The sequence below is a fragment of the Rhinolophus sinicus genome, linkage group LG02 (assembly GCF_036562045.2).
Source record: "Rhinolophus sinicus isolate RSC01 linkage group LG02, ASM3656204v1, whole genome shotgun sequence".
Classification (NCBI taxonomy): domain Eukaryota; kingdom Metazoa; phylum Chordata; class Mammalia; order Chiroptera; family Rhinolophidae; genus Rhinolophus; species Rhinolophus sinicus.
In genome coordinates this window covers 2,440,434-2,466,307 of record NC_133752.1, presented here as the reverse complement: position 1 = coordinate 2,466,307, position 25,874 = coordinate 2,440,434, and the positions used below count along the sequence as shown (strand labels likewise).

At 55.6% G+C, this 25,874-nt stretch overlaps 1 protein-coding gene across 1 annotated transcript; it reads left to right on the top strand.

Moving 5' to 3' along the window:
• Positions 1 to 1,065: 1,065 nt before the first annotated feature.
• GPR78 (G protein-coupled receptor 78) lies at positions 1,066 to 20,160 on the top strand. The gene is given in 8 exon segments (XM_074319758.1): positions 1,066 to 1,156; positions 1,556 to 1,690; positions 6,041 to 6,156; positions 16,426 to 16,545; positions 16,846 to 17,446; positions 17,449 to 17,493; positions 17,496 to 17,658; positions 18,261 to 20,160. Coding segments are annotated over 8 exon segments (1,527 nt in total). The 3' UTR covers positions 18,517 to 20,160.
• Positions 20,161 to 25,874: the final 5,714 nt, after the last annotated feature.

The following is a 25,874-nucleotide window of genomic DNA, read 5'->3' as shown; positions in this document are numbered from 1 at the left end:
CCGTGGCTGTGGGCTTGCGGCCGTGTGGACAGTGGCTGACGTGACGTCCTGGCTGCGCCTCCAGCAGTGTGCCCACAGGTCCCGCTTGCCGGCAGGTCCTGGCACTGCGGTCTGTGGCTTTGTAACAAGTGCCTGCCCCTCCCGAGCCTCAGTTTGCTGACCTGTAAAATGGGGCGATAGCCCCTCTCCATGCCAGTGGCTTTTCTTAGTCCTTGCCCTGACTGACTGCTTTGGGGCCCCTTTCTCTTCCCAGCTGAGCCGCGGGCCGAACCAGCCTTGTACCCCATCCCGTGTTTCCCTGAAGGCCTGATGGCTGGCGGGAGCTGGAAGGGGTCCACCACCCACTCCTCTTAAGCAGATGACAGGGGACAGTTGGGGTTTCCATGGAAACTAGGAAACAACAGATAAATCTGGGATTTTGTAGTCACAGCTCTCCTTGAGTAAGCAAAGAAACATGATGAAATTGTACATCTAACTCCAGCTGCTGGGAGTTGGTTTTTCTCCACAGTCCTGGGTACCTCCACCCCAGAAGGGGAAGTGCGAGAAGGCAGGGAAGTGGGGGGCTGAGCGTTCTGAGCCTGTGCTCCTTATCGGACGCCCCAGGCATTTCCTGACAGGACAGCTGAGGGCCGCAGCCGTGACCCTGGGCTTCCCTGCACAGGTGACAGGCCGGAATCGCTGGCCAGGTGTTGGCTGTTTACCCAGTGTGTGTGAGGCAGGTGGTCTAGGTCCCCTGAGAGCACAGGCTGAGATGGGGGTTCGGGTTTTGTGATTCAGGAGGGCAGGGGAAGGCCAGGCCTCAGAGCGGCCTCGGCTGGAGTCACACTGCTCTGGTGTGCACTGCACCCCCAGGTGGGCCCAGCCCGAGCCAGGGCCCTTTTGTACCTCGCTGTGTTGTGGTGGGGGCAGGAGCCACCCCCAGGGGCACACTGACCGAGAGAACTGTCCTTCCAAGGGCTCCTGTGAGCCAGCCAGCCAGCTGCTGGGAAGGCTGCAGGGGCCTAAGCGAGCTCTGGTCGGGACGCCGGGAGTCCTCGCATCGGAGCAGCTGTTCCCATCGCACAGATGAAGAAACGAGGCTCAGACCATCGAGGGGCCGCGCAGGTCCCACAGCACGGCCGATGGCAGGGCCGGGCCTGCACTCCGGACACTGACCGTGGGACACAGCCTGCTTAGGGTCTGTAGACCTCACGCGTCTTTCTCATCACTCCTCCCACCACAGAGTTTGTCACAGTGCTGCTGGCGTGTGGTGTGGTAGGGGCCTTGTTATACGGCCCTCCACGTCACCAGCTGCCTTCCCAGGTGACCGGAAGTCCGGAGAAGGTCTGTCTGCAGGCAGCACAGACCCCCACCCCCCACACCCCCGAACTGCTTGGAAGAGTTTAAAAATTCACTCCCGATGTCTTTACTGCTTTAATTTTAAAGGGAATTGAGGAGCTGAGATGGAGGGCGGTGGGGTGGTGAGCAATCTTATCTCCCAAGAGGCCAGTGAGGTAAGAGCCCAGGCTCAGGAGGGAGCCTGACCAGACCACCTGCCTGCCGCCCCTCCCTCTAGGTGGAGCCGATGACAAAGGAGGCCAGGCCAGCGACCTGCCACTGGATCCCATGCCCCCTGGAGCCCAGCCCCCCCCCCCCCAGGAACCTGCCACCAGCCGGCAGCTCTGGGGACCCAGCTCCTTGTCAGCAGGAGGTAACCCCCCCCCCCCCCCCGCTCCTGCTCCCTGGGAGTGCAGCCAAGGCCTCAGGGTTGTTCTCCGGTGGCTGAGGACTGCCTGCTATAAGGGAACCTGCACGCTAGTGCCACACACTCCTGAGTAACCTGGGTGAGACTCTGCCCTGCCTGCAAAGGGCGGTACCCAGGGCAGCACCTGCCAGCTTTGCAGGGGAGGACGGGGCAGAACGGGAGGTATGGCATTGCTGCTTGGGGACCCCTGCAGCCCTGGGGATGAATGACAGCAAGGGACCTAGAACTTGCTGATGGGGTCCTCTCTGCTCCCCCTCCAGCCCCCTTGCCCAGAGAGCCCCTGAAGACATGTCTGCTGAAGGCCAGCCCCTCTGACATTTTGGCATAGATGGCTTCTTCCCTGCACGGGCTCTCTGGAAGGTCCCCACATTCTCCCCATGGTGACCCAGGCTCAAGGCCACGTCAGCAGCAGGCTCACAGCTGGGAGGCGGCCTGATCCTCTCCAGTTTCCACCAGGCACAGACTTCTGGCAGGACATGAGGGAGGGCGGGTGCCTGGGGAGCCGTTTTCCTCTCCTCGGGCAGAGGAGGAAAGAGTGACTTCCAAGAACTGAGTTGCATGCAGGAATCTCTGCCTTGAAAGTGCCTTTTCTATACTGGCACTCGCAAAAGCCGCCAACGCCGCCCGCCTGGCCTCAGCTGGGTGTTGGGGCAGCGGTGGGGGCAGGAAGCCTGCCAGGGTCCCCCTGACCCAAGAGAGATGGGGGAGTGAAGGCTCCAGGTGGGACAGTCCCAAAGTTCTCCCAGCAGTGGGGGCTTCCAGGCCACTTACACGCTCATCTGCAAAATGAGAACGGGGCCCTCCACTTGCAGGGTGGCTGGGGGACGACAGAGGGCAGAGGCGATTTCAGGGCAGGCACATCTGCTCACAGCCTGCCTCATAGCCAGGCCCGACTTATGGCAGCAGCAGCCTGGACAAGGGCTTCTGGGGACCTCAGGCTGCCCACCTGTCAAGTGGGCAGGGCGTGGCAGGAGACGGGCGCTGTGCAGAGCAAATTCTTTCTCCAGTTCTCTCCGGCCCTGACAACGAGCAGGGTGGGGTCGTGCCTGAGCTCATGTCCTTTGCCCCAGGTCACGTTTCTGTGTGTTGCCCCAGCTGAGGAGACGAGCACTGGCTGCCCTTCGGGGGTCAGCGGTGCCCTCACTCTGGCGGCAGGCAGATGAGTGAGTATTGTTAGGTGCTGAAGCACGTGAAAGAGATGCTTTTTGTCTAGGAAGACGAAGGAGGCTTCACTGAGCCCATCCCTGCGCGCTCAGCACATCTGGCCTAGTCGGGGGCCAGAGAACCTGCGGAGCGAGTGAGACAGTGTCCACGATGCCTGGGGCCACAGCCGTGTTTCCGAGGGCTCAGTGGGGTCTGCACACCTGCTGGGAGGTGACTCGGCTGCCTCCTGGTGGCCCCGGATGCTCCAAGCAGCCTTCCTGAACGTGGTCCTCAGACAGCCAGTTGGAATGTGCCTGCCAGAGCCCTAGCTGGGAATAGGCTGGCGAGCTCACCCTGCTGTCACCAACTTTGTGAGTGACCCTGGGTGAGCCCTTTTTCTCGGGGTGTCAGTTTCCCCATCTGGAGAGTGATGAGCAATGAGGACCATCCTCTGAGCCTTGGTAAGGAAGGAGACGTTGCACAGTCTGGGGTGGTTGTGCTGGGGAAGGAGTGGGTGTGGTGACGCCTCAGGGGAGAAGCTGAAGGAAAGAGCAGGTGAAGTTGGAGCTGCAGGCCTGGGCCAGTGGAAATACCCGAGTGGCACTTCGGAAACGTTCCTTAAAGGGGTCAGACAGCAGGCGCTCACCCACTTTGGCCCCTGCTCTTCCCTTCTTGACTGGAAGGCAGATGTGCTGGTTGGAGCTCTAGCAGCCAGATTGTGACTTTGAAGACAGACACCAGACACTGACTATGTTGAAGCAGAAAGAGAGAAGGGTCTGGGGCCCCTGGTGACCTCACGCCTCCTGACTGCTTACCTGCTGGTATCCTTTACCTGAGACAGTAAAACCACGGATCTGTTTAATCCATTTCATTCTGTTTTCCGCTGTGTGCGGCCATCCCCGATCCTACTTTGCTCTGCCCTCCTCGGGGCCCAACTGATGCAGGATGTGATGCTGCAAGGGCCAGGGAGGGAAGGAGGAAATGGTAGCAGGTGCCAGGAGGAATGTGCAGGAAGTACCGGAAAAGCTGGTTCGGCATGTCCGGGTGAAGGGTTTTACTATTTTGTAGGCGATCCTGACAATATTACAATATCGAGAGTGAGAGAGATGACATCACTATGGATTTCACAGATATTAAAAGGAAAATAGGGAATAGTATGGACAGCTTCACACCAGTAAATTCAGCAACTTAGCAATAATGAATAAATTCCACAAAAGACCAAAGCTCACCCAAGAGGAGAAACAGAACCTGAATAGCCCTGTATCTATCACAGAAATTGAATTATTAATTGCAAACCTCCCCATAAAGAACATTGAGGCCCAGGTGGTTTCACTGGAAAATTCTACCAAAAATCTAAAGAAAAAAGTAACACCAATGGTATCCAAACTCTTCTGGAAAATAGAAGAGGAAGAAATATTTCTCAGCTTTTTCTACGAGGCCAGCATTACCCGGACACCAAAACCAGGCAAAGACAAGAAAACGACAGCTGGTCTCTCATGAATATCAATGCAGAACTTTTAAACAAAATTTTAGCAAATTGAATCCAATAATATACAAATCAAACAATAGAGTACGTCCAAGGCAGATTTATCCCGGAATGAAATGTTGGTTTAACATTTAAAAAGCAATTAGTGTAATTTGCCACGTTAACAAGTTAAAAATGAAAAACCACATGATCATTTCAACAGAGGCACTCCAAAAAGCTTTGACAAAGTCCAGCGTCTACTTCTGATAAAAACTCTCCGCACACGAGGAATAGAAGGGGACTTTGTGCAGCCGACCCAGGACACCTGCAAACCCCCACCATTCATATCATGCTTCGTGGAGAAAGCCTGAGTGCCTCGAAGAATAGGGACAGGCCTGGATACCTGCTTCCCCCACGTCTACTCAGCGTCTAGCTGGAGGTCTAGCCAGTGCAATAGGCAGTAAAGAGGAATAAAAGGCATGCGTGCTGGAAATGAGGAACTGAAACTGTCTTTATTCACATACAACATGAACGCCTCTGCAGAAAATCTGATATAAGCTACAAAAAAGCTATATATATACTAATATATATACTAATAATATATCAACCCTGTTTGGATGGAACTGGCTGGTAGAATGCATTCTCCCTCACCAGTGTCCTTAAGGAGGGATTTTCCTGAAACTCTCCTGGGCTCCGGCCGCCCCCCTCGCTCGGCCCCTTGCAGAAGGGCGGTCTTCTCTGCGGGGTGCGTGCTGTGTGTGTGCAGCTTCTCCGCCCTCTGTCCACGCCAAATGTGCAGCATGGTCGGCTCCTGCTGGCAGCCAGATTTCGGGGCAGCCCTGTGGGGAGGCCTGCAGGGGTCACAGTTGCTTGGGGCGGGGTGGGGGGGCAGCCTGACTGTGGTGGCCAGCATTAGGAAACCATCAGTGCTGCCCCTCCAAGCTCTGTTCTGCTGAATCCAGCTTTTTTTGTTTGTTTAAACGTGCTATTTTATTTCCATTCCCATCTGCCTGATTTCTTTGTCTCCCAGTTGGCTCCAATCTTGGGCAGGCAAAGAATATGGTTAATGAAGACTTCCTCACTCCCAAAGGCAAGTCACACCACATCCCTGCAGGGCGGGAACTATTATCCTCACTTTGCAGAGGAGGAAATTGAGGTACACAGATGAAGGAAGGAAGGAAGGAAGGAAAGAAAGGACAGTTTGCTGCCAACGTCTGGGCTCTTTGCTGTGAACTACCCTCCTTTGACATGAAGAGTGGGGTTTGCCAGAAGAGAGGTGGGTGGACAGTGCCTGGCTCCATCTGGACATGCGGATAGGTGAGCACAGATGGTCTCGGGCTGGACAGCGCTGCCCTGTGCCTTGTGCCCTGTCACTGTGATGGGCGGGCATCAGCCCGGGCCTTGGACAGCACCTCAGGTGGAGGGTCTCCATCTGCTCTCGCCCGTGTTCCCGTCACAGGCTGGACACAGAAAGGGCGAGGCAGTCTCATTGAAGGGACAGGTGGGTTTTAACATTTCAGCTTTTCCATTTTGACTTTTAGTGCAGGAGGGAGAGTCAAAGGCTTGGATCCCTATGCTGAACCTGCTCAGCTGTGTCCCTGGTGGGGTGACAGGCCTCATGTCCCCAGAAATCTGCACTGACCAGTCCCCCCTTCTGGTCCATTCATGGCTGCGACTGTGGGCTGCAGAGCACTCTCAGCGGGAATGCAACCGAGATGTTCCCCGCCATCTGGAGAAGTCCTCTCCAGAGCTGGCCAGGCGTTGTGCCTCTAGTGGGGCAGGCCGCCAAGGCCGATTTTCCACTGTGAGAAGAAATGCTCTGGACGGGCTGGGGTGGCCACGTGGATGGAGCCCCGTTCCCAGCCAAGTCCAGGCCGCTCTTCCTTTTAGCTGTTCTCCCCTTCATGGTGGTAGTCATGTCCTCCCATTGTCCCCTCGAGGCTACGTTCTGCTCTGTCGGTTCCTACCCCCAGGGAGCACTGTCAGTGGGGGAAGCAGACAGAAAAGAGATGGTTGTAATACCCACAACGCACGTTGCAGCAATCAGTATGATCACGCACGGGTCCTGCTACATGCCAGGAAGCTTGTAAAGGTTCCCTTATTTAACATTGGATTATAGACAAGGAAACTGAACTAAGAGAAGTTAAGGAACTTGCCCAAGGTTCCCAGTTAGAAGCAGGATTTCAATCTGCGGTGACTGACCCGTTTGTCAGATTGCATAACCATGTGTTTTCTGTTGTGACAGGGGAGCAGAGAGGTTGCGGGAGCCCAGAGGAGCCACCAAACCCAGGCCTGGCATCAGAGAAGTCTGCCCGAGAGCAGTGACCACACAGCTGGGCACTGAGGGATGAGTAGGAGTTGCCACGGGGAGGTCCCAAGCCTGATAGCTGGCCTTGGCTTCCTGTGTCACGGAGGGTGGAAAGGCGCGTTGACAAATGGGGCTGGGATGATTGCTTATCTGTGCAGACAGTGAAAACATTAGCGCCCCATCTTACACCAGCATGAAACCGGATTCTGGGTGGGTTAGCGACCTGACTGAACAGCAAAACTCCGAAACGTCGAGAACAAACAGGAGAATGTTCTTATGATCTTGGGTTAGAGAATGATTCCTTCACCAGGACACAAAATGTCCAAACCATAAAGGAAAACATTTATAACAAGGTGCCAAAGGCAAACTTGGGTGGAGGCTTGCAATGCACGTCTGGCACCCAGAAGGACTGGCATCCGGAAGGACTGGCACCCGGAAGGACTGGCACCCGGAGGACTGGCACCCGGAAGGACTGACACCCGGAAGGACTGGCACCCGGAAGGACTGGCACCCGGAGGACTGGCACCCGGAAGGACTGGCACCCGGAAGGACTGGCACCCGGAGGACTGGCACCCGGAAGGACTGGCACCCGGAGGACTGGCACCCGGAAGGACTGGCACCCGGAAGGACTGGCACCCGGAGGACTGGCACCCGGAAGGACTGGCACCCGGAAGGACTGGCACCCGGAGGACTGGCACCCGGAGGACTGGCACCCGGAAGGACTGGCACCCGGAGGACTGGCACCCGGAAGGACTGGCACCCGGAGGACTGGCACCCGGAAGGACTGGCACCCGGAAGGACTGGCACCCGGAAGGACTGGCACCCGGAAGGACTGGCACCCGGAAGGACTGGCACCCGGAGGACTGGCACCCGGAAGGACTGGCACCCGGAGGACTGGCACCCGGAAGGACTGACACCCGGAAGGACTGGCACCCGGAAGGACTGGCACCCGGAGGACTGGCACCGGAGGACTGGCACCGGAAGGACTGGCACCCGGAAGGACTGGCACCGGAGGACTGGCACCGGAAGGACTGACACCCGGAGGACTGGCACCGGGAGGACTGGCACCCGGAGGACTGGCACCCGGAAGGACTGGCACCCGGAAGGACTGGCACCCGGAGGACTGGCACCCGGAAGGACTGGCACCCGGAGGACTGGCACCCGGAGGACTGGCACCCGGAAGGACTGGCACCCGGAAGGACTGGCACCCGGAAGGACTGGCACCCGGAGGACTGGCACCCGGAGGACTGGCACCCGGAAGGACTGGCACCCGGAGGACTGGCACCCGGAGGACTGGCACCCGGAAGGACTGGCACCCGGAGGACTGGCACCCGGAAGGACTGGCACCCGGAGGACTGGCACCCGGAGGACTGGCACCCGGAAGGACTGGCACCCGGAAGGACTGGCACCCGGAGGACTGGCACCCGGAAGGACTGGCACCCGGAAGGACTGGCACCCGGAGGACTGGCACCCGGAAGGACTGGCATCCGGCAGGACTGGCATCAGGAAAGACTGGGACCCAGAGGACTGGCACCCGGAAGGACTGGCACCCGGAAGGACTGGCACCCGGAGGACTGGCACCCGGAGGACTGGCACCCGGAAGGACTGGCACCCGGAAGGACTGGCACCCGGAGGACTGGCACCCGGAAGGACTGACACCTGGAGGACTGGCACCCGGAAGGACTGGTACCCAGAGGACTGACACCCGGAGGACTGGCACCCGGAGGACTGGCACCCGGAAGGACTGGCACCCGGAAGGACTGGCACCCGGAGGACTGGCACCCGGAAGGACTGACACCTGGAGGACTGGCACCCGGAAGGACTGGCAACCAGAAGGACTGGCACAGCAACACAGGATGCACTCTGCAGCTGAGGCAGCAGGACCTCATCCTCTCAGTCTCTCGCTCACCTGTCTGCCTATCTTTTGTTCATCCATTTCCCCCGCATTCACTCCAACGTTTATTCCTTCAATGTGGTTCCCCTGCCAGGGAGCCTTTCCCAGGGCACGGGGTGAACAGGACAGACTGGGACCGGCCACCTCGCTCCAGGGCTCCCCCTGGGGTCCTGGACCCACCAGACCTGAGAAGCCTCTGTCGGTGAGATTCAGGGCAGGTCACGCCTGGGGGGCTGACACCCGGGGCTGACCTGTCCTCAAAATGTTAGTGACAGGTCCAGGGCAAGTGCAGAAAATCGGGAGCAACTGTTGAATGACCTTTGTAGCAGTGCGACCTCGCAGCACCACCGAAGCACGTCATCATCAGTTGTCATCTTACTGCAACATGTAGACACACCAGTTCATGTGACAAATCCCAAGTGACGCGGGCTGAACATGGTCACACACAGGAGGACCACATTTCAGCCTGGGGTGGTTGGTTTTTCCCAACAGGCAGCTTGACAACTACTGACAGAAGTAACCCTGCCCAGCGGGCCGGGGTGGTCAGGAGGTCTTCCTGGGGGAGGTGTTTCCCCAGGTGACAAGAGCTTCCAAATCCATCTCCAGGAGGCCCTGGGATGGATGGAGGTTGAAAACTCACAGCCTGTCGTTGAGACCCCTGCAGACCTCCCTGTGAGCCAGAGAAGGTTCTGGGCCTCCGTGATGCAAAGGGAAGCAGAGAAAGGACAGAAGGAAGATGCATTCATTGCAAGGGAGACTCAAGAATGTGCTGCTCAGGAAATATTTCTGGAAGAGTTTGATGGGGCGTCCTGTGGAATTTAAAATATTCCCAGTTTAAGGAAAGGAAGGTTTGTGTTCCCGCTGTGAGGCCAGCAGGCCTCCGGAGGTCGGCCTGTCTGGGCTCTGATTTCACTGGCGAGGCTCTGGCTCCAGGGCGGGGAGGTCAGCAGTGGAGGAGGCCTGCAGTGGGAGTTGGGGGTGGCGCATGAGGAGGGTCTGGGCCAGAGTGCGGCTGCAGCCCAGATTCAAAGCGGAGAGCACTGGGGCGGCCTGGCCCCGCCCCTCACTCGTCTGCCCCGCCCACCGCCAGAAACACATGGTGGGCGCGGCTGGCCCTGGGAGCGGGGCGCACAGTGGGCGACGCCCAGTCTGCGCCCCGCACGTGTCTGCTGCGTGGATGAATAACCCACATCCCATCCGCTCTTAGACGCCCTCCGTCTGTTCTAGGTGCCTCGTCATTTACACACCACGGAGAGAAAGCCGCTGCCAATGGAACCAGAACGGCGCCTACATCTCAGTGCCAGATACATGCAATGAACCTCCACTCACGAGCCATGTCTGGACTGCCTCCTAGAGGCAGGAGAGCATGATGGTGGGGGATCGGGGTGGACACGGTAAAGTGGGGAACCGCAATGAAGTATGATGACCTTATTACCCGAGGCGCTGGAATCTTGGCACCTCCTATTTCTGTATCTTCGTGTTTTATGTCCAGTTTTATAGCTAAGGAACTGGGGCAGGAAGAGAGCCTGTGGCTTGTATGGGGGAGTCAGGGCTGGCCACTCCGTGCACCCTGAGTTCCCGGCCATCCGGCGTGAAGCGCACAGTGGGCGTGGAGAGATCCCGCCTCCCTCGGGATGGGGACGCTTCTCCTGGTGCCTCCTCTTCCGTCTTGGGCCATAGACAGAAAGGCGTGAGCGCGGGAGGCAGAGAAACCAATCCGCCCACGTGACTGCGTGTCAGGGACTGGCTTCTCTGGGAGCTGATGTTTGCTCTCCTACCTGGCCTGATGGATGCGAAGGGCACACATGGAAACGCTAGGCGGCTGGCGAACCATAATGCCTGCGCACGTGTAAGTGTTTTTCCCTAAAACAAAACACTAACAATGAGGCTCTCCCACCTTTTCTCATTCTGGGGTTCCAGAATGTCTTTCCTCTGAACCCAGGTTTAAAAAATGTTCTGCTTTAAGTTCATATAGTTCCTCGTTTTAATTATCATACAGGCCTCTCACCTTTTTGGCCATAGTGTTGGGAATTGTCACACACGCGTAAGCACACCGCAGTCGGGTCGCTGCCCCAGAGACCCCTCCTGCTGCCCTGGGCCCGCCCCCGGCCCCGGCCCCCAGCCCTGGCCACCAGTCATCTGCCCTCCATCACCACGCCTTTGTCCTTTCCAGAATGTCACCTAAATGCAATAAGACATGGGAATGGTCTGTCGGAGACGCTAAAGGAAGTACCATACAAGTCACCTAAGCAGGGCAGGCGGGCATGGGAGAAGGGAAGGGCTTCCTGCCGCAGTGCCTTGCCTTTAGGACGTGTCCAAGCCATGGCCTGTGTCAGCGGGCCGTCCCTTTGATCGCGGGCCAGCATTCCGTCACCCGGATGTAGCCTCCTACTTTACCTGTTAGCCCACTGGAGGACGTTTGGGTTGTTTCAAGTTTATGTCTCTTGCCAGATTTGGGAAGTGTTCAGCCATTATTTCTTTGGATTTTTTTTTCTGCACTACCCTCTCCCTCCTCTCCTTCTGGGAACCCAATGACACACACGTTTCGCCTTTTGTTATTTCCCCACTGGACTATGAAACTTTGTTCATTTTTTCATTATTTTTTAAATTGCATTTTTATTGAGATGTAATTCACATACAAGTCACCATTTAAGGTGTACAAGTCAACGGTCTTTAATGTATTCACAATGTGCAACCATCACCATTACGCAATTCCACAACATTCCAGCCAAAAGCAAACCCCCACACCTGTCAGCAGTCACTCCCCCATCCCCTGGCAACCCCTAATCTGCTTTCCGCCTCTATGGATTTGCCTGTTAAGGACGATTCCTATAAACGGAATCACAGTACGTGGCCTTCTGTGTCTGGCTTCTTTCACTTAGCATAATGCTTTCAAGGCTCACCTAAGGTGTAGGGTGTGTCAGTGTGTCATTCCTCTCTATGGCTGAGCAATGTTCCATTGTGTGCATAGAGCACACTTACAAAAAATGCACTCATTAGTTGATGGACCGGGAGGTTGTTTCCACTTTTTGGCTATTGAGAAAAATGTTGCTGTGAACATTAGTGTACAAGTTTTTGTGTGAACATATGTTTTCAAATCTCTTGAACTAAATGATATACCTAGGAGTGAAATTTCTGGACCATATAGTAACTTTATTTTTAATTTTTTGAGAAATTGCCGTAGTGTTTTCTATAGTGACTGTACCACCTGACATCCCCACCCGCACTGCACAAGAGTTCCAATTTCTCCACATCCTCACCAACACAGGTGATTTTCTGTTTTTGACCACAGCCGTCCTAGCGAGTGAAAAGTGGTATCTATTGTGGTTTTGATTTGCATTTCCCTGATGGTTAGTGACGTTGCGCATTTTTTCATGTATCTGTTGGCTGTTTGTACATCTTCTTTGGAGAAATGTCCACAGATCCTTTGTCCATTTTTAATTGGATTATTTGTCTTTTAGTGTTATATTTTAGATACTATACCCTTATGCGATATATGATTTGCAAATATTTCATTTCATTCTATATGTTATCTTTTCACCTTCTTGAGTGTTCTTTGCAGCAAAAGTATTTAATTTTGAGGATATCCTATTTATTTTTTCTTTTATTGCTTATGCTTTTGATTTCATATCTCAGAAACTGTTGCCAAATCTAAGTTCATGAAATCTTATACCTATGTTTCCTTCTAAGAGTTTTATAGCTTTAGCTCTTACATTGAGGTCTTCCAGTTAATTGTGAGTTAATTTTGTATATGGTGTGAAGTGGCGGGGGTCCAAAATTATTTGCTTTTTGCATGTGGCTAGCCAATTGTTCCTCTAGTATTTGTTAAAAAGATGATTCTTTCCCCATAGATGGTCTTGGTCTTTGTAGAAAATCAATTGGCTGTAACTGTATGGGTTTATTTCTGGACTCTCAATTCTACTCCATGGATCTTTATGCCAGGACACTCCAGCTTGGTAGTAAGTTTTGAAATCAGGAGGCATCCATCCTCCAACTTTGTTCTTTTTCAAGCTTGTTTTGGCCATTTGGGCTCCCTTTCAATTTTACATGAATTTTAGGATCAGTGTATCCCTTTCTGCAAAACAGGTTGTCGGAATTTTGATAGGGATTGCTTTGAAGCTGTGGGTCAGTTTAGGGAACTTTGCCACCCTAACAAATATTGTGTCTTCCAATCCATGAACACAAGATGTCTTTCCATTTATTGAGGTCTTCTTTACTTTCTTTCAACAGTATTTTGTAGTTTTCAGTGTCCAAGTCTTGCATATCTTTGGTTGCATTTATTCTTAAGTGCTTTATTCATTTTGATGCTCTCGTGGAATGGTGTTCTTAATTCTGCTGTGGGATCGTCCCTGGCTACTGTATAGGAACACAACTCATTTTTGTCTGTTGATCTCAGACCCTACAACTTTGCTCAGCTTGTTAATTAGGTCTGGTGGGATTTGGGGAGATTCTTTAGGGTTTTCTATATACGAGATCATGTCATAGGAACACGGAGATCATTTTACTTCTTCCTTTCCAATCTGGATGCCTTTTATTTCTTTTCCTTCCCTGATTGCTCTGGCTGGAACCTGGCAGACGATGTGAACTAGCAGTGATGAGAGCTGATGTCTTGTTCCCACTTCTAGGGGAGAACGTCCAGTCTTTCACCACTGAGTATTTTGGGTGCAATGGGTTGTTTATAAACATCCTTTACCAGGTTGAGAAAGTTTCCTCCTATTGTTAGTTTGAGTGTTTTTATAATGATAAGGTGTTGGGATTTTGTGATCATTTAAAAAATCTCTTTGTTCTCTCTTGTTCATATTGGATCATTTCTATCGCTCTGTCTTCAAGTTCACTCACCCATTCTTCTGCCATTTCCGCTTCTGAGCCCACACAATGAGTTTACATTTGATTACTGTATTTTTCAGTTCTAAGTTTTGCATTTGGTTCTTCTTTATATCCTCTATTTCTTTGCCTAGACTTCCTGTCTTTCCATTCATGTCAACAGTGCTCACCCTTTCTTCTTGGATTGTTTTTATTATACTTGCTTTAAAGTTTTCATCAGATTATCCTGACGTCTGAGTCATCCTGGTATTGGCATCTGTTGGTGGTCTTTTCTTATGCAAGTTGAAGTTTTCCTGGTTCTTCGTATGCCAAGCAATTCTGGATTGTATCCTGGACGTGTAGAATACTATATTTGAGACTGTGGATCTTGATTAGATCCCATGCAGTGTTAATGTTTTTGTTTTAGCAGGAAATTGATCCAGCTGGGTCTAGCTCACAGGCTTCAAGCAACCTCTGCGGGTTGTGGTTTTAACATCAGTTCCATTTTCAAAGTCTCTGCAGCAGTTTGTCCTGTGAGGGCACCAACCAGTGACCAGTCCGGGACCTGAGAGGTGGTCTACACTTCAGTTGAGCTCTCAATGTGTTGGTACTCTGCTTACCATCAGACCCACACACGTGAAGCCCAGGGGTTCAGAAACAATGTTATGGGTCAGGTTCCAGCTTCTTCCTCTTTCTGACGTCTCTGGGACTTTCTGGTTCTCAGAGTGGGGGTTGCCTGTTGAGTCTTTTGGCCAAAAGACTAGAACTTTAGTTAGCCTGATCTGCAGCATGTTTCCTGGGACCATGCCTCAGTCTAGGGCCAAGCAGTGCGAGGACAGGAAGCAAAGTAAGAGGGTTTGTGCCTTGCTCTTGGGACTTTAGCTCCTCAGATGGTGAGGAAGGCTTGGGCACCTGTGGGCTCACTGCCGCTGGGGTCTGAGAGAACTCTGGATGCAGCTCACCTACCAGCACGGATGGAGGCTGGGTGCCGGTGCTCTGTCCTTAGCTACAGAGCTTACCTTCTCCCTTAGCTGTCCTGAGCCACCGCAGGAGCTGCCCCTGCCCTGCTGAAAGCTCCCCTTGTCCCTGGGCTCCGCCTCGCACACCTGGCAGCAGCTGATGCTTCTGAGACAGATTGAGCATTGGTGCCACTCACTACAGAGCCTTCACCGGCTGACTCTTTCCAGAAGGAGAGATGCTACCCCCACCCCCCACTAGCCTTCTCTCCCTCCTTCCTCACCTCCCATCCCCCTTTACCTTGCCAGCCCTTCCTCATGTCCACATGGCACTCAGTCACACTTGACCTCACACACACAGCCTGCTGTTTCTTTGTGCCCAGTCCCATTAGAATCTGCAGTCTTCAAGGGAGGAGCCCTGAGGAAAACAAGACTCAGAGAGGCTGAGGAAGTTACCCAAGGTTGCCCAGCTCATCATGGGCAGAACTGGGCCTACAAGTCGGGTCTGTCAGACTCCGCATCCCTTGTTCTTTGTACCACAGACCTGCAGAGAAGTCATTGTTTTCCCTGCACCCGTCCCGCTGCCTTCCTACTGTCAGGCCAGGCAGAACTGTAAGCCCCTGAGGGCAAGCACTGGGTCTGGCTTTACTCACCATGAGCCCACCCCTGGCACAGAGTGGAAGCTCAATAAATAATTATTGAACTAAAAAGTATTTTGGAGGGATAAGAAGGGGGTTTTTTCTTGAACATTCTAGAGGTGTCACCCTCATGACCTAAGCACCTCCCAGAGGCCTTACCTCCTAACACCATCACATTGAGTGTTAGGAATTCAACATATGAATTGGCGCTGGGGGGGGGGGGGTAAACATTCAGACTGTATCAGTCATGTTCCCATTTTATAGAGGAAGAAACTGAGGCTCAGAAAGGCTAAGGCCATACTGCTCAGAGGGAGCGGCCAGGATCTGAGTCCAGGCTGAAATGACTCCACAGCCAGAAAAAGTGTTCAGTGTTTGTAGAGTCTCCAGTCGTGCACGGCCTAGGCTGTCACGTCCACTCCCTGCTCACCCATTCACTCAGCCAGAGCCACTGCCAGTCCCGCAGGCTCCGCTCACGGTGGGTGCCCTCTGCAGGTGCCATTTGATCTTGGATGCTGTACTTTTACTGTAGCTTTTCTGTGTTTAGATACAGAAACACTTACAAGTGCCCACAGTATTCAGCCCGGAGCAGGCGGTACCAGCAGGTAGCCAGGAGCCACAGGCGGTACCGCACAGCCTAGGTGTGCACTGCCCTTACTATCTATTAATAGCTCTGCTATACAGAACAAAGGAGGCCCGGGAGGTTAAGTGACTTGTCCCAGGCCATGTGGCTGGGGTGATGGGACCAGTGACGGTCGTTGCTTCCCCCAGCCACCTGCCTTCTCTCCAGTCCTTATCACACCAGGAGACCCCCACGAGGGTGAGCCCCCTCCCCACTAGCCACACTGTTCTTCATAACGGGCGAGGCTAGCAGAGCGTCTGGTGAGGGTGGATGGGGGTGGGCAAAGCCGGGGTGAGGGTCTGCCTTCTGTCTCCTTTCACGTCTGGGCTGCTACTGCAGAGAAAATGCCAAGAAGCTTCCTGGAACCACATCCTCCAAGGGCCTTCCCCTCGTCCTTGTTCTGCCAACTGGCCAGTGAAGAGATTGGGAGGTTCTCACAGGGCGACTAAGCTCAGAAGCCCAGAGGGTCCGCGAAGGATGGGAGACAGACAGACACCCCCTTCCAGGGCCTCCAAGACGCACAGGGAAGGGCAGAGCTCCAGCTCCAAAGGTGTTTGCATGCATCTCCCAAACCTCTGCCTTTCGCTCCCCCCTCTTTGCTTTTCTCTTCCTCCCCCCTCCCTCCCCTCCTCTATCTTTCCTTCCTCATCTCCTTCCTTCCCTCGTTCCCCCCCAACTCGGTTGCCACTCTTGTCACCTTGCTTGGATCCAGTCTCTGTCCCTGAGCTGGGGGGTGGGGAAGGGGAACGCAACACCCCCAGGGTGCTTTCTCTCTCCTCCCTCCTTGTTGCTTCCTCTGCACGGGCCCTCAGTCTCCCTGCTCCCCGCCCCCCACAAACCTCCGGGTCACTCCAGTTTGAAACTAGCGCAGAGGAGGACGAGGAGCTCAGTGAGGGCCGTCGCATCCCTGGAGGAGTGGACAGGCTCGCTAGCGTCTCAGCTGATCACAAGTCGCTACCGGACGCTCCAGCGGAGGTGTGACCATTACAGGTACCGACCTGGTCCGGAGCAGAGGGGCACGGAGCCCCCTCCCGCCACTCCATAAGGAGGGAAGAAAAGACAAGGTAACTGCAAAGAGACCTCCGTGCCCCTGCACCCCGCGCCCTCCCGCCTGGATTGAACCGCAGGGCAGGTCGAGGACGGTAAGAGCGTTCAGCACCCCGGACAGCGCCGCGGGCGGTCACAAGTGCGGCGGCTTCGCGCTCCGCGGCGCGCGGTCACTCCCAGCTCCGCAGCGCAGCGCGCTTGGCCAGGGCTCCCGGAACCCCGTGCTAGTCGCCGCTCCGTGTGCCTCTCCGGGTCCTGCCCGCCGGCTCTGGATCTCCGGGCCTCCGCGGGCACTTTCCCCTCCCGGAGCGGAGCCAAGCGCATGGGCCCCCGCGGGGCTCCCGGCGAGCCGCTAGTGCCTTGGGCTCGGGAGAGGAGAAGCTGGCGGGGCTGCTGGCGCGAGTGCTGGCCCTGTCGCTGCTGTCCACCGCGCTGGTGCTGCTCCGCTGTGCCAACAGCGCTGAGCTGCGCACGCACGCCTCTGGCGTCTTCCTGACGAACCTGTCGCTGGGCCACCTGCTCCTGGCGGCGCTCGACCTACCCTTCGTGCTGCTCAGGCGTACCGTCGGCTTCCTGGACACCTTCTTGGCGTCCAGCGCGGCGCTGATCGCGGCGGCACCGAGTGCGGAGCAGTGGCTGGCGGTGGGATTCCCGTTGCTCTACGCCCGGCGCCTGCGGCCACCGGACGCGCGCCTGCGGCTGGCCTACGCGTGGACACAGTCGTTGGCCTTCGCGTTCGCCGTGCTCGCCAGCTCACCGCTCGGCTACAGCAGCTCCTTCGCGCCCCGCTCTCTGCGCCTGCCCCGGGAACCCGAGGGCCCGCGCTTCACCGCCTGCCAGCCGTGGGCTTGGCGCTGCCGCTCGCTGTGCTCAGCCTCCCTCGCTATAGGTGCCTCGGGTGACGCGCGGCCACTGCCGGCGCACAGACGTGGGCACCACGCAGGCGCTCGCGCTGCTCCTGGACCTGCACCCAGGGAGCCGGCCAGCGCGTTGGGGCCCAGCCCCTGGGGCTGCACCTGAGCCCCAGGTGTTCACAGCCTTGTGGGGCTTCCCCTGCCGCTGCTCTGGAGTTTCCACATTGGCTTATTTGCATGCTCCGTGCGTCTGCACACCCGGAGGCCAGACCTTCTGAGCGTCTGCGTGTGTCCACAAACCACAGGGCGCTTTAGCCCTAGGCTGGAGTCTGCCCCAACGCCCTGCTGTGGGGCGGTCACACACTGCCCTGCTGGGGAAGGTGCGTGTGGACCTGAACCTCCTCCTATGTCTGCCCTGCTGACAGGGCCCTTGCCTGGCATGGTGTCTCAAGTCTTGGGGAGGGTCTGCCCGATTCTGTCTTCACACTCCTTGGTGTGCGTTTGCCCACTGAATCTCCAGCTGACGTCATTGCTAGTTGGAGGTGAGGGGCTTAGAGAGGGAAAGGGAAGGGAGACGCCCTCTATGCCCCCTGCTTCCTGACGCCCCCTCCCGTGCCTCACTGTTTCACCCTTACAAAAGAAACCTGCCTCTTACTCCGTTCTTTCTCTCGGCCCTGTCCCTCTGTCCTGCTGGGGCTCTCCAGCTTGGACATTCACCTGAACGTGCCTGGTCCAGCTCTGGGCTCTGCCCCCTGCCCTCCCTGCCCCTGGTTGAGGCCCTCTCTGCAGCACGTGCCAGTGGTGCCTCTGTGAGCAGGGGCACTGCCCCCAGCAAGCCGCCAGGAAGATCAGCATCTTCATTTGGTCCTTCTTCTTCTGCTTTGCCCCATATATTGTGACCAGCTGGGTCCTGGCACTTGGGCCCCTGTCCTGGGGGCCACTGGACCTCAGTCAGTCCAGCCTTTTACAAGCCTCCCCTGTAAGGCTCCTCGGCCAGGGACCTGAAGGGAAGCTGACATCCGCAGGGCCCCTAGTTCACACCTGAGGCACCTGGGACCACCCATCAGCTCTTGTCGAAGGCCCAGGATGGAGATGTCACTGCCCCATGTCCCATGCTATAAATGAGGAGACTGTGGCTGGGCACAAGCAGGTGTGGGGTCTGAGTTAGCATCTGGCCCTTTCCAATCCTAGCAAGCTTTCAAAACGAGTTACGCGACCTGGGTCAGACCCAGGCCTGACTCAGCATCCCCTGTGTGGATTCCTGATTTCTGGTTGGAGGGCTGGGCTGGGGGCTCAGGACTCTCACAGCGGGGTGAGTGATCTCTTTGTTCCTCCACCCATCGCTATCCCTGGAGACCCTGGCCTGGAGCTTGCAGAAGATTGGGGAAGGTCTCGTGTAAAAGGCCTGATGGGTACCACTGTCACAGTGCTGTGATGAGGGCAACAGGGGTCTGTGTTCTGCCTATAGGTTTCTGGGATCTTCATTGTGTGGCCAGGTCCCTGCCACGTGTGGTCAAGCTCCGTGGGTGGTACCCACTCTTCCCTGTCTTGTGCTGTGGCAAAAGTCTACCCTGAGGGAAGGGGCTCCTTGAAGGAGATAATAGTCAACTATGGCCCAAGCCACCCACCCAGGTGGAGAGAGTAGGCATGGGGACGGTGCCAGGCTCCTGGGTTTGCTCAAAGAACATTCTCCTGGGTTCTGGGATGCCCTCCGAGGTCAGCTCGTCTGTTCAGGCTGGCTGTGTCCTGGGCTGGTTTGGTCTGGTAAGTGTCGTAGGGAGGGGCCTGCGTTTCCCACAGCTGGGGAGGCTCCGTGGGAGTGGAGTGGGCCCTCTACCCCATAAGGCTCCCCTCAGAGCCCTTCAGAGTCAGTGCTCAGGACGTGCGTCATGTGGCTCTTAGCCACCATTGCTGTCTGACTTGGGGACACAGGGTGGGTTTCTATGGGTCACAGGTGGACACTGTGTCTTCTCATGGGACCTGGCAGAGTTCCCCCGTTTTCAGGAAACCGTGTGGGCCAATCACAGGCGCACGGAGCCAGGGCGTTCTCTCAGGACCGGCCATCTATCTGAGATCGCGTCTGGGTATCGTGTCTGTGTGTGCACGCGTGTGTCTGCATGTGAGCAGGGCTGTGAGGGTGTGCATGCGTGTGAGGAGCGAGTGCTGGAGTTTCGTGCTGGAGTTTCACGAGCTTCTGCACGTGGACTCAGCCCGAGCATTTGCTTTTGAAATTATAAATGAATAATGAGGGAGCGTATTGTGTTGATTGCTGGGCCTTATTCTTATTTTCAGTATGTGTACAAGGGCCCGTGCATGTGTGTATTTGTGTCTGTATGAGAGCACACATGTGTGCAGGAGGAAAAACCGGAACAAAGCTGCAGTGTCTGAATTTTCAGCCTGGTTCCCACCGTGCCGGCCCTGAGACCCTGGCAGCTCTGTGACTCACTAGTGCGAGACCTTTATGGAAAATCTGGATAAAATAGAACCTCTTGGGATTGTCATGAGTGCTAATGAGGAGATGCAGCTTTCATGCGTGGCTCAGCATTTGTTGGGCTTTGTGCCTGGTCCCAGGTGACCCCACCTTAATGGGCGCTTAGCTCTGATGGCAGGTATCTCTATGGAAGGACGAAGCTGGGGCAGCACCCTATTCTGGTCACTCTGCACAGCCCTCCCTCCCCCAGACTGCCCGCCTGAGGCTGAGCACACCCCCCACACACACACAGTCTGCGTGCTGCACACCTAGGGCCAGAATCCACACACTGACTGAATGAAGAAAACCCAAGGGCGGCCACCTACAAACGGGGAGAAGTCACCGGTCCCTAGCCCCTTTACCATCTTCAGGCACACCACCAGGCTACCGGGGACTTTGTGATATTTGTAACCAGGGCAAATTCATCTTCGAGGTGTCCACAGGAGAACCTGGCACCTCACCCCAGGTCTGAAAAGAATTTTCTGGGAGAAGGTCTTTGAAATTTCTTTAGCAAATATAGAGTAAGTAGAACAAATGCACACCCTTCTAGGGGCGGGACCTTGAAAGGAGCTGCATGTCCGACGTCTGTGGGTTAATCTGGCGGCTGCTCAGAACCTGGTCCACACACGTGGCTGTGAGGCTCCCATTTGCCTCAGGCTTACGGGAGGTGTCTGCCTGGCAGCATCTTCTGAACCTGGCTCAGCTGGGCTGCTCCCAGACTCAGCCCTTGTGTGCCCCTCACCGGACACTTGCACCTGAGGCTCAGAGCAGCTGCACAGAGCCACTCAGCCCGGAGCGTCAGTGCTGCCATCTGTACTCAGCTGTGGTTCTGGAACCTTCCAAACCTCCAGAGCATGGGCGTGTGCGTGTGTGGTCACCGCTGCTGAGCCACCTGCTCAACACCCCAGCAGGCTGGTGGAGCACACGGCTTTGTCACCGTCAGCACTCACCGGGCAGCAGAGCACATGCCCGAGCCAGGGCAAGGCGGTGGCCGACCCTGTCTCTACTCCCTGCTCCGCCAGCAGTTCCGCCAGGTCCTGGCCAGCCTGGCCAGTGGGCTGCTGAGGACCACAGGCACCAGGCGTCCGCCCACAACAGCTCTCTGCACGCGGACAACAACTTCTGCCTGCAGCAGATGCACTGAGGGCCTGGCCCAGCCTCTCTGGAGCCCAGTGGAAGGGGCACTGGTCTGTGACAGATATGCCACTTGGGACCCCCAAATTGCAGCTTCGTTGTGTGGGGCAGCAGTTGTGGAGTGGAGGAGATGGCACAGGCTGTGGATCATTTCAGCTCTGGGCTCAGCCATGTGGCTGCTGTGTGGCACTCGGGCAGTGTGTTCCCCTGAGCCTCAGTTTCCCCACCTCCTTTCTGAGGTTGTAGTGATGCTTCAAGGTGGTGGGTCCGAAGGCTCCCTGTCCAGTGCCCGGTACACAGTGGGTCTCCTGGAAGTGACAGCTGTCATTATGGGGAAGGTGACGTGGACACTTGTTGTTCCAGCCTCGTTGTTGATAGTGTCCCCTTCGCTTCCAGCACCATCCAGGTTTGGAAGGTAAATTCTGTGGACAGTGGTTTAGGGCTCCCAGGCTTCTCATCTGACAGCTGGTGGTCAGGGCAGGCTGCCTGGCAGGCTGGTGCAGGGGTCCCCCAGGAAGCACCCATCTCTGAGAAACTTTGCAGTTGGCTCCCTCTGCTCCGTGTTGGTTCCTCCTAGCACGTGGGCGGGGCAGACTGGGTGTACCTCCTGCATCTTGATGGTTTTTGGTTTGCTAGGAAAGATCAGAGTCTTAACTGGGGAAGGTCGTGAAGCATATCTGTGCTCAGAACCTTTTCTGGTGAAGGTGTAAGAGCACGTGGCCCCTGTTCCCCGCCCCCAAGGTCACGTCGGGCCTTGTGATCACGGTCACAGATGGTTGAGAGAGTTACTGCTGCAGGCAGAGCCCAGGTGTCCAGGCGGCCAGGAGGGTGGGGGCCTGCCTCCCGAACTCAGCCACCCCACTCAGCCCTGGGAGAGCCCAGAGAGGCTGGGGCTCCCTTAGTCACAGCGTTGTTCTCAGTCTAGTGGTCGAGGGGGCCACTACTGGGTGGAGCACCCACTATCATTGTCGCCAAAGGGACCTAGGGGACAGGGTCCGGGAAGTGCATTGCATTTCTCATATTTCACAGTTCAAAGAGAGAAGGGAGCCCAGATGGTGTCAGCAGACTCTCGATGGAGGTGTGTCGTGTGGAGTGGAGAGCAAGTAAATGAATGGACACAATTCCTTCCTCAGTCCTGTTCATCACTATTTCCTCTCCCCTTCAGGCCCCAGGCTGTTCCCTGCAGAACAAGGGTGGGCTTTGTGATTGGGGTCCAGCACATGGAGGGACGAACTCTGGTAGGGCCTCTCCCATGGGGTCGTGCAGAGCCCGCCACGCTGGTCCCCACCCAAGGTCCAGGGCGAGATGGGTCCCGAGTTCTTTCCTTTCAGACACACAGACAGCGGTCAGCTCCTTTGTCAAGGTTTTCTTTAGTGACAGTTTCTAGCCTGGGGGAGCCAGCCTGACAAATTCTTTCCCAACTAGCTGGGTGTTGTTGGGCTGCTTTGGGCTGATTCTCCAGGGCCTACCCCCAGCAGGACATCTGTAAGTGCTTATAAGTTATAAGGTGCAATTCAAATAAAATATTCTTAGGAATAATAATAACTATAGATATGTGGTAGGAAGCTGTCAAAAAACAAACAAACAAACAAACAAAAACCAGAAAAACACAAACACCCAGGCCGTTCAATGAAAGCATCGTTATAGACCTGGGCTGGATGGCAGGTGTGAGACAGGAGGTGGCTTCATTTCCCCGGCTCGTAGGGGCCATGTGGACCTAGAGCCCCCAGTGCTTGCAAAGGAGACCTTGGTCTCCCTCGTTGGTAACTCTGAGTCAGGCTGTGTGCCCTTTGGTGGAACCTTCCCCTCCCTGGGGTGGTGGAAGCATACCAGTCAGCTGTGCTGGAGGCTGGGCTGCCACAGCCTTGCTGGGTTAAAATCCATGCTCACAGCCTTACATGCATTGGAGGACATATGTGTACTCAGTCCTGCGGAAATGCCATGGTGGGAAAGAGACAACGCTCATTAGAGGTGGTGACTGCTCCTCTCCCCTTCTGCCTCCATGAAACCCCACAGAATTTTCTAGAAGATCACTGAAACACAGGTGCCTCCCAGGGGAGTGTCGTTGGGGCATTCTAGAACATTCTTTCCACCAGCTGATGTGGCTCATTCACCGTGCTGTCTTTCCCTTGTGCTTGTGGTCTTTCATTTGAAAGATACTTTTCCTGTGCACTTAAATGTATTGCAAAACAATGTCGTGTCCCAAGGACTTTGTGAATCAATAAACATTTTATTCAAAGGGTCTCTCATTTCTCGGCAAAGGAGAAAAATGCTGCCTGTGCATTAGCCCAAAACCAACAGTGTAATTACCAGAAAAGCGAGCCCCAGTTGGGCTTCCCAGGTGACTCAGCCTAGGCAGCACGTTTGGGGCAGGGATGGGGGTGGGAGGGGGGGAGGAGAGCCGGGAGGTGGCACTCAGCTCTCCTGCAAACCTCATGTTTCCCGTGCACGAGCCAGGGGCACCCAGCATGGCACCTGCGGTCCTGGAGAGGGTCCTTAGTTCCCTTCTGATTCTCAGAGGGCCCGAGACCCCCCAGGGCAGGAACCACTGGCTGCCACCTTCCTTGCTGCCAACTCCAGGTCTGGGCTGCGTGTGACGACAGTGTCTCTTCAGTGCCCAGCAGGGGCAGTGCTGAGCTGTGGTTGGAGAGCCCCCACGGATGAATTAAACACAGTATTCAGTGAGGTCAGCGCTGTGCCGGAGGAAGCGTGGGGAGGGGGCTCCTGGCGGGGTGGGGCCGCGGGGTTGGGGCTGCTCCCTTGATGCACCAAAGGACAAGCACGCAGATGTAACCCACATGAACTTCCATTCTTTCTGCTTTAATCCGCATGACTCTGTTTACCTGATAGATCTATGACTCCCTGGCATTCCTCCCCCAGACCCCCCTGCCTGTACGTACACCGATGTCCGCTCCTGCTAACCACGAAGACTTTAGGACATTAGGTTCTGGTCAGCGTCAAACTCACTTAATAAAGTCTCAGGTCTGTCAGCCATGACCAAGACACAATAACCACACTTCAAACTAGAATAAGGTTTGAGTCAAACAAAGCTAACACCTTGGCCCCAGTTACATTTCAGCTCCAGATTCATGAAAGCAGAATGGACCCACGGGCCACATGCCCTGGAAACCGGACCGAGCAATGCCGTGACTGACACCTGAAGCCATCCACCATCAACTGCCCCCACCTCGGTCCCAACCAATCAGTGGAGCCCGCGCCCCCAGTTAGTAACCGTGATTACTAACTTCTCCCTTATATAGCCCAGCCACTAGAGGCCATGGGGAGCCAGGTGTTCTGAGAGCAGTAGCTCACCTGTGTCTCGTGCTTGGCGCCAACTCCTTAAACCTTTACTTTCTTTGCTGCAACCTCCTGCTGTGTCTTATTGGGCTAGAGAGCTGGCAGGCAAGCTGAGCCTTTGAGTCCACGGTGACACCGGAAATGATCTCCAGGCTGGGGAGTGGATTCCGACCACCTGTGGGCCCCTGGCTGTGGTTCCACCCTCACTGTGGTTAGTCACTAGCGGAGGGTAGAGTCTGTGTTCTTTCCATGACATGTGCGGCTATTCCCCAAGCAGCCACTGTGGGCTCACCCCCCAGCCCGCTCTGGCCGCAGGCATCTGAACTCTTGCAGACTCAGGCTCCAGTGGCATCTGCTGGTTCACCTACCCCATCCCGACCACGCAGGTCTAGCTGTGTGCTGCCCCGACCCTCTTGGCCAGCGGTGTCCAAACTTTTTCCAACGTTTTTTACCAAGGGCCATATGCGGTGAAATACACAAACAGCCGGGCCACCCTCGAGGTGAAGTACGTATTGCCTCACCTGGTTTATTTAAGTAAACTAAATATATTTTTGGAATTTGCTGCGGGCCAATTAAAAATGGATTGTGGGCCGCAGTTGGCCCTCAGGCTGCAGTTTGGACACCCCTGCTCTTGGCCTAGTATCCAGTGGGCTGGCTGGAGGGGCCTGGGGATTCAGAGGGACAGGGAGGATTTACACACCTCTCGACCCTTGGGAAGTAGGTTAGCCCACCTGTGACTTGTCTCTGACAAACCATTTGGGGGGTGGGCTGTCTTGGCTAAGCAGCCTTACAAGAGAGGCTATTCCTTCCAACTTTATTGGGGAGGAAAAGGGTTAGTCCTGGAGGGGGTTACCAGGGCCCTTCTCTCTGGGTCTTTAAAAATAACAGTAGCTAACACTAACCCTTTTTCATCAAATCTAAAATATCACTGGTTGATTTAAAGCTGTATCATTTTATGCACACAGAAAGAAAAACAAACCTGAAAAGAGGGCTGTAATTGGCGGCATAAAGCTGGCCACCTGAGGGCTCAGAAGTAAACCTGCCCACAGGAGGGGACCGGTCCCCACTGGGCACATGGGGAAGGGAACGTGGGCCACCAGCTGGCTCTCGGGTCTGAATTCGCCTTCCCACGCGTAGGCCAGAGACCTCAAGCCAGTCAAAGGGCAGTGCCCCGAGACACTGGCTGCAGCCAGCACAGGGGCTTCTGGAAGGATGAGGCTGCAGTCCAGGTGTACAGAGGCAGTGTGGATGGAGCGCCAGACGCCCCAGACTCCAGGGCACTGAAATGGGCAACGGGATCCCACGAGGTGGAGCCAGGGAGGGACCCAAGCCCTTTTGCTGCATTTACTCCATAGCAGGTACTGTCACGGTCACCCCAGCCTCTGGGCTAAGCTGCTGGTCCAGAGTGCTAGGGCTGGACGTCTGGCTCCCCGCCGCCCAGCTCAGTTGGTAAGCGAAGGCCCATAAAGGCACATGGCTCCTAAAGATGGTCGGGCCGACGT